The sequence below is a fragment of the Xenopus laevis genome, chromosome 7S (genome assembly GCF_017654675.1).
Source record: "Xenopus laevis strain J_2021 chromosome 7S, Xenopus_laevis_v10.1, whole genome shotgun sequence".
NCBI lineage: Eukaryota > Metazoa > Chordata > Amphibia > Anura > Pipidae > Xenopus > Xenopus laevis.
The window spans coordinates 105,657,681-105,665,757 of NC_054384.1; the positions used below are offsets into that span (position 1 = coordinate 105,657,681).

At 38.5% G+C, this 8,077-nt stretch overlaps 1 protein-coding gene across 1 annotated transcript; it reads left to right on the plus strand.

Annotated features, from left to right (window-relative positions):
* Window positions 1-877: 877 nt before the first annotated feature.
* LOC121396591 (chemokine-like receptor 1) lies at window positions 878-7,769 on the plus strand. The gene is made up of 3 exons (XM_041571684.1): window positions 878-1,137; window positions 4,725-4,778; window positions 5,337-7,769. Exon 3 carries the CDS (start codon window positions 5,350-5,352, stop codon window positions 6,382-6,384), a length of 1,035 nt encoding a protein of 344 aa, XP_041427618.1. The 5' UTR covers window positions 878-1,137; window positions 4,725-4,778; window positions 5,337-5,349; the 3' UTR covers window positions 6,385-7,769.
* The last annotated feature ends 308 nt before the right edge of the window (window positions 7,770-8,077 follow it).

Below are 8,077 nucleotides of genomic sequence, written 5' to 3' on the forward strand. Positions count from 1 at the left end.
TGTCAACAGATCAAGTTAGAGAAGCTCTTGACAAATCAGGAAGCCTTAAATATTTTTGGAGCCAACACTTGGACATCTTTGTCCTATATATTGGGGATGCTGTTATATATTGTGTGTAACATTATCCCACCCAACAAAATAGAGTAAGCTAAAGAAATGTTGCCATAAAAAAATACTTCATGCATTCCTACTTTCTATATTGTCAAATGAAATAGAAGCACCTTTTTATATTGCAGTTATTTCACTGGAAAAAGTGTGTGTATATGTGTCCAGTTATGTTCATGGAAAGGAGGACTTGTGAGGACTTATTATGCGTGGGGGATGGGAATACATAAATCAGGGATGTTCAACCCACAAGTCCACAGGCATTGCAGTTTAATAAATGCTACTATCACATACTTTATACAGTATATAAGTTCTTATATAAAATCTGCACTATAGTGAATTTGCAGAGTAACGTTTGTTCGCTAGAGTGAAAAGTCGTCCGGCGATAGAGTGTGAATGACCACTATCGATGGCATCGTTTGCTAGCGAATTGGCACCTGCAACTGTTAGTGGATTGTTGATGTCCCTGCCGGTGGCAACGCTGGCGAAAAGTCGCTAGCGTTAGCCACTTTGCCCTTTTTGTAAATCTGCCCCATAGTCCCACACTGGGAAAGCAGTTTAAATTAGCCCATCTGAGTGCAAGAAAACCTGGACAGGCTACACATTCCGGAACCATTCTGACAGAAACCTGGGACAAACATAAACTGGGTCCAGGACTTTCATCTTTTATTCTCCTCTGTGTCTTCTCTGCCCTACTCATGAAAGCTGAGGATTTAACAGATCGAAGTTAGAGAAATGTGTAATATTATTCTGAATGGTGTATGCAATTTTAATGACCTATCCGTAAGCTTTTGTAGATACAGATCAGTAGTTTGAGATGCAGAGCACATGACTCTTTTTCCCATGGACAGTTAAAACTGTTATTATCTAAGAAAATAGTCAGATACCAATTAAAGCCAAAAAAGAGGACTGTATGAAATGTATTCATTATATATCTTATTGTGTTTTTTGCTGGATATGAAAAGAAAGAGCTCCGAAACGGCAGAGCTGATCCATTCAACTGTTAAGGACCATCTGGGGCAATAAAGACTGGTGAGATAATGAATAAGCAGGGCTGTTACAGTAATGGTTTTTTTTTAGGTTAAGTACAAACGATCTGTGTTGGTTGTTGGAAAGAAAAGAACACTAGTGGAACTGGCAATATTCTATCTTACAGATGTGATATGGATATCTGTTCTTACCTCAATTATATTATAAATTACTACTCAGTCTACTCTTACCTGCAATGTCTGACTGTTGAGGCATGTGTAGTAGAAGATGATAGCTATACTAATTATAAGTACTTTGATGATATAGCAATTTTTGTAACATTATTTAAATAGTGATGAATATTTTTTTCATATGAAAACTGTCTACATTATCAAGAATTATTTTCAAAACTCATTGACCTTGGATTCTTGGGATTGTGGCCAAGAAACAGTGGATCTCATAATTGTATACTTTGTTGTTGTTTTTTTTTTTAAATTCAGGTAGTATATTCACAGCCAGTATTTGTATACAACATTGGTACCAAATTATTGAGAAAAATCTAGCCTTACCCAAGTTAGAGTTAAAGCATAGGAGATTATTAATCTAAAATAGATACCTGGAGAAGCAATAGCAGATATTTCATGGAATTATTCTGCCTCATATTGTTACCCTGAATTCTGAGCCTGGTCTTAGGAACATGTACTGTATATACATCCATGGACCCCAGATTATGTGAAAATATCTAGCATTGCTTGTAGGGGTCCTCTGTTCCTACAGTTTGACATTAAGAATATTTTGGCCTGAAGAAGCACTTCCTGGTAAAGAAAGGTTTGATATTCTACACAACATTTAGGGCAGGGATCCCCAACCAGTGGCTTGTGAGTAACATGTTGCTCTCCAACCCCTTGACTGTTGCTTCCAGTGGCCTGAAAGCAGGTGCTTATTTTTTTAATTACTGGCTTGGAGGTAAGTTTTGGTTGCATAGAAACCAGATGTACTGCTAAATAGAGCCTCCTGTAGGTTGCCAATCCACATAGTGGCTACCAATAGCCAATCACAGCCCTTATTCTAACCACCCGGGACCCTTTTTCACGTTCATGTTCAACTTTTTTTACAATTCAAGGGCTCAGAGGTAAAAAAAGGTTTAGGACCCCTGATCTAGGGTGCTCAGGGAATTGTAATCTGTAGGACAGTAGCCCATGTATCTAGTATTTTCTCCCAATATGGTGTAATCAGACTGCAACTCCACAGCATGTGTATGGAAGTCCCATTATCTAGCATACAATTGGTGCATGTGTCCGCGTTTACTGTATATAGTGCAAGTAGACCGGGTTATAATATGCCATTTGAAAAACATATATCTGGATCATTTATAGGCCGTAGTTTGGGGGATACAATTTGAACAGCTTTTTAGACTTCCTGCAACTGCCAACATACATCGTGGCTATGAGACCCTTGGCATGGCCTCTACTGAGGTAGATTAGTGGATGCATACAAATAAGTTTTTGGTGTTTTGAAATACTTTTAAGAGACTGAGAAAAATTGCCAGTGCATGGTTTGTCTTTAAAAATAATTGTTACAAAAAATTAGGTGTTCGTACCACACTTTGGCCAAAATATGTAAGCTCATGTGCCACGTCAAGGCGCCTCATTGTGCATGAGTCCTACACTATTTGTGAGCAAGTATGTAATGCATTTAAAATCAAGTCCCCCAGCAAACAGTGTGACTAAGTAGTAAGATAAACAGTGCACTTACCCTTAAATCAGAAGCTCTAGTGAGAAAGCAGGAAGCTTTTAAGCCCCAACATACACCTGTGCTAGCGCTCGGTCTCACCCACAATCTGGAGTTGACCAGCTGCTATAAATTATAAAATCCAATATTTGTACACAACAATTTTGTCTTTGCAAAGTTTTTCACTGCGGAATTTTGCAGCAGTTTGGCAAAAAAAATTTGCAGATGGCAAAGTGCAAAATATCACTGCAAATCCATGCCTGGCAAAAAAATTCGCTCATCATCATTTATGATTCATTGAGTTCTTGGCATGGTGCAGAAAGACTGTGGAATTGCTAATGTGGTCCCACTATTGAAGCCTTAAAACTATAGGCTGGTTAGTCTGACATCAGTGCTAGGAAAGCTATTTTAAGGAGTATTAAGGGATAAGATAAAATGTTATTGCCAGCATGGTTTTATGCATAAAAAAACGATCATGCCAGACTAATTTATTTGCCTTTAATGAGGACGTGAGCAGGAGCATCGACTCTACAATGGCAGTGAAAGATATCTACTTGGACTTTGCTAAAGTTTTGATGATACAGCACCACACAGAAAGTTAATTGTTAAATTAAGGAATATTGGAATATAGTATTTGTACTTGGATAGAGAACTGGCAAACAGATTACAATTTACAAAGACAACATTTTCTAACTTGTTTATTAATGACCTGGAGGTGGCCATTGAAAGTACTGTTTCTATTTTTGCAGATGATACTAAATTGTGCAGAACTATAGGTTCCATGCAGGATGCTGCCACTTTGCACAGTGATTTGTCTGAGTTGGAAAACTGTGCAGCAAACTGGAAAATGAGGTTCAATGTTGATAAATGCAGGTTATGCACTTTGGCAAAAATAATATAAATGCAAGTTATACACTAAATGGCAGTGTGTTGGGAGTTTCCTTAAATGAGAAGGATCTAGGGGTTTTTGTAGACAAGTTGTCTAATTCTGGGCAGTGTCATTCTGTGGCTACTAAAGCAAATAAAGTTCTGTCTTGTATAAAAAAGGGCCATTAACTCAAGGGATGAAACATAATTATGTCTCTTTATAGGTCCCTGGTGAGGCCTCATCTGGAGTATGGGGGCAGTTTTGGACTCCAGTCCTTAAGAGGGATATAAATGAGCTGGAGAGAGTGCAACTAAACTGGTTAGAGGGAATTTAAGAAATGTAAATTCTGAGGGTAGAATGTCATGGTTTGGGTTGTTTACTCTGGAGAAAAGATGCTTGTGAGGGGACATGATTACTCTTCATAAGTACATTAGAGGGCATTATAGACAACTAGCAGGAGGTCTATTCTTCCATAAAATGCATCACCGTACCAGAGGTCACCCCTTCAGACTAGAGGAAAAGAACTTTCATATGAAGCAACGTAGGTGGTTCTTCACGGTGTCGACAGTGATGTTGTGGAATTCACTGCCAGTTATGTTGTTATGCTGATTCTGTTAATGCTTTTAGGAGGGGCTTAGATGATTTTTTGGACAAACATAATATCTAAGGATATCGTGATACTAAAAAACATAGTAGATGAAAGATGAAATTGGTTCAGTCAAAAGATAGCATGAGATGTCTCAGTTATCAGCTCAAATGAAAAGATAAGGGGAAAACAATGTACTTTTCCACTGAAGTGACTATCGGTATCCACCTGTTATTATGTTATATTGGGCCCAGAAACTCTGAAGTCTGCCCAATGTGAGGATTAGAAATCATGTTCAAGTTTACTATTAAAATAAAAGAGTTTCTGGGCCAAAATCTGCCCCTCTTGCAATGTGATATTTCTGTAAAATTGCATCCGGTTGCTGAACTCTCTGACTCAACAACAAAGCTTACATTTCTGTGGTTATTAATGTTCATTATTAATTAGTATGGTTTTGTTTTTCAGATCCTCTCCTATCCATCCTCCAGTCATCTATTCACACAACGGCCTGGTGCTAGGGTAAGTAGCTTTAAAAAAAATATTCTGACAATAAAAACCCCATAAAGAATACAACATATTTGCAACGTGACATAATACATATTTTGGCCTGAAGAAGAGCTTCCTGGAAAAGATAGGTTTGATATTGGTTTATTTTCCTGCACAACATCTAGGGTGTTCAGGGAATTGTAATCTGTAAAACAGTAGCCCATGTATCTAGTATTTTCTTTCAATATGGTGTAATCAGACTACAACTCCACAGCATGTGTATGTCCCATTATCTAGAATACACTTGGTGCATGTGTCCGTATTTATATTCATGAAGAATACAACATATTTCTGATCTAGAGGAGCCTGAAAACACAGTTCCACATTTCATTGAGCACTGAAAGTCATTATTCTACACGGAATCATGTGCTCCATTAAGACCAAGCAACTATTGTTAATATTGTAACAATAGTTGCTTGGTCTTAATGGAGCACATCATGAGCACAATATTGTATGATAAACAGTTCCTTTCTAAAACATGTTTTGTTTCCTTATAATTAATGTATCTCTGCATTTTACTAAACATCACAGGTTGGCTCTGAATATGGAATACATGCTGTCTCTGAACTTCACCAACTCGTCCCCTGACAGTTACCCTGAAGAGGAATATGACAATGGAATTGAACGCTGGAGACAAACACTGGTCATAACATGTTTCAGCATAACATTCCTTTTGGGAACAGTGGGCAATGGACTGGTTATATGGATCGCCGGATTCCGAATGAAAAAGACAGTTTATTCCTTCTGGTTTCTTAACCTCAGCATTGCTGACTTTTCTTTCTGTCTTTTTCTTCCTCTACACATACTTGATTGGGCAATGGATGGCCACTGGCCCTTAGGGCAAGTAATTTGCAAAGTCATGTTTACTAGCCTTTTCCTAAACATGTCCGTCAGTATCTTTTTCTTAATGGCCATCAGTGTGGATCGTTGCATCTCTGTTCTGTGCCCTGTATGGTCGAAAAATCATAGATCTGTAAAGTTAGCTAGGAACATCTCAGTGATAATCTGGCTCTCGTGCTTGGCCCTCAGCTCTCCTTATGTTGCTTTTTATGATGTTGAGCATTACGCAGACAATAATATTACTTATTGTACAGTCACGTATGCAGCCTGGGATTACCAGACATGGTTTCTAAGGCACAAAGCTATGTATATCACCAGATTTATATCAATGTTCCTGATCCCATTTTCAGTCATCCTTGTTTGCTATGGGCTCATTGCATTCTGGATTAGAAGAAGCAGCAAACACCTTGGGTCTAGTCGAACATTTAAGATTATAGTTACAGTTGTCCTTTGCTTCTTTTCCTGCTGGTTTCTTTACCATTTGTGGCCTCTCCTTGAATTGATGGAGGTTGACATGAACTGGCCCTTTTATATTATAATGTATGATCTTGCCCACTGCTTGGCTTACTTTAACTGCTGTCTCAACCCAATTATTTATGTCTTTGCTGCCAGAGAATTTAAAAGATCATTAAGGAAGTCAATTCCATTTCTTCTGGAAAGCACATTCAGAGAGAGAGGTGAACCTCTTGAAACACAAGATGACACTGTAGGAACTGAACTGATGACATACCATGCATGAAAACTCCATGTCAGTTATACAAAAGTGGTTCGGCTGAATTTGATTTCTAATACATATAGATGTATGTAGTGTTATCCCTAAACTATATATTAGGATACTCCAGATCATTATTAAATAAGATGTATTTTATTTAGAGTTGTAAAGCTTAAAGACAGTGTGTATGGATTAACAGCTCAGTAGTTGGCTTTATGTATTAAGTATATTTATCAATGTGTATTTCAGAAAATGGACACACCCAGCAAATATCAATACCTTATCCCAAACGAGTACAATGGGTCCCAAGTAGCACTAGCAGCCCAAATACCTCTCCCTCCGGATTCAGTAATGGCTTGTGGCAGGCATAAAAAAATCTGGGTCACTAATGGAATATTGCTGGATCCTTTCTTTTTCCACCCTCCCCTGGCATCACTCACCCTCAGGATTTACTCAGATGGGCAGGCTCACCTAGAGCTGGAGCAGGCATCCACAGTGATGAATCCATTCCATGAACATATGCAGCTTGTGTTATCCTTCAGACATAGCTCCCAGCACTGTCTATAGCGCAAGCACACTGTTGCTGAATCCATAGCTGAACTGTAGCTCCCAGCACTGTATATAGTGCAAACATTTCACATTCAGTTGGGAAAATCCAGAGCTCTAGACCCTCTTGATCGAGCTCCTACGCATGGGGTCGCCACCCCCAGCCATCCCATAGTTGCAGCTGAACTCACTACTCCTTAGTGAAGTACAATCAGCAGAAATCCTCCAGCAGTAATGGCTGACTGAGCACATGGTAATCTCCTTTTATAGGGCACAGCAGCGACACCTTGAAGCTGCTTTTGGGATCAGCCATGCTGCACCAATCCAAGGGCTCTGTCCCTGGGAAACCCCATATCTCAGCCATACAGGGGATTTCCAGACCATGAGGTCTCAGACCGTAGGGGATTAACACTACGGGTCCCTACAGGTATGAAAAAAAAATCCCTATAAATCTTCTAATTAAATTATATACAGTATCAATAAATATCAATATACAATGGACAATGGAGGCCTCAGTGACATATTTGTTTGTTTTACTAAGTTTAAGAATCTGTGATAATCACTTAGGCATCTGCCTTTCTATAACCTCTTTCTATACTCCCTACTCCTGCTATCAAAGACAAGACGGGACACATTTTAGAACCGTTTTATTTTTATGTAGGGAAAATTAGTGATTCACTGATTACGAATATAATACAGGGCATTGAAGCTTTTCTGCTAAATATCAGTTAATCACTGATCTGTTTTATCTCGATGTGTGTGTCCAGTCTCAATCACTCAACAGAACCCAAAAGAACCCTTCTCAATATAGTTTATCAATAATGTGCATTCAAATTACAAGTTGTTAAACCTGGACAATTTTAATAAAAAATACTTTTTTAAAAATGTTTTACCTTATTCTAAACATTTTAAAGAAGTTCTGTTATCCTAAATATCTCAAAAGGATGTCTTCTGTATGTTCTTAGGTGAAACGAATCAAAGAGAGCTTTGTTCTATGATTTTCTTTTTGTTCAAACACCCCCTCTTCTGTCACATTTGCATTTAGGATTGGTGGAGCTCAGATGTGGCTGGACAGGACAGTGAGCATGCTCAGAAAAGTTACCAGTGATCCTCTTGCAGATGGAGAGCACTTTGACCAAAGTCCACTCATAGGAATAAGGAAAATGCCTACTAT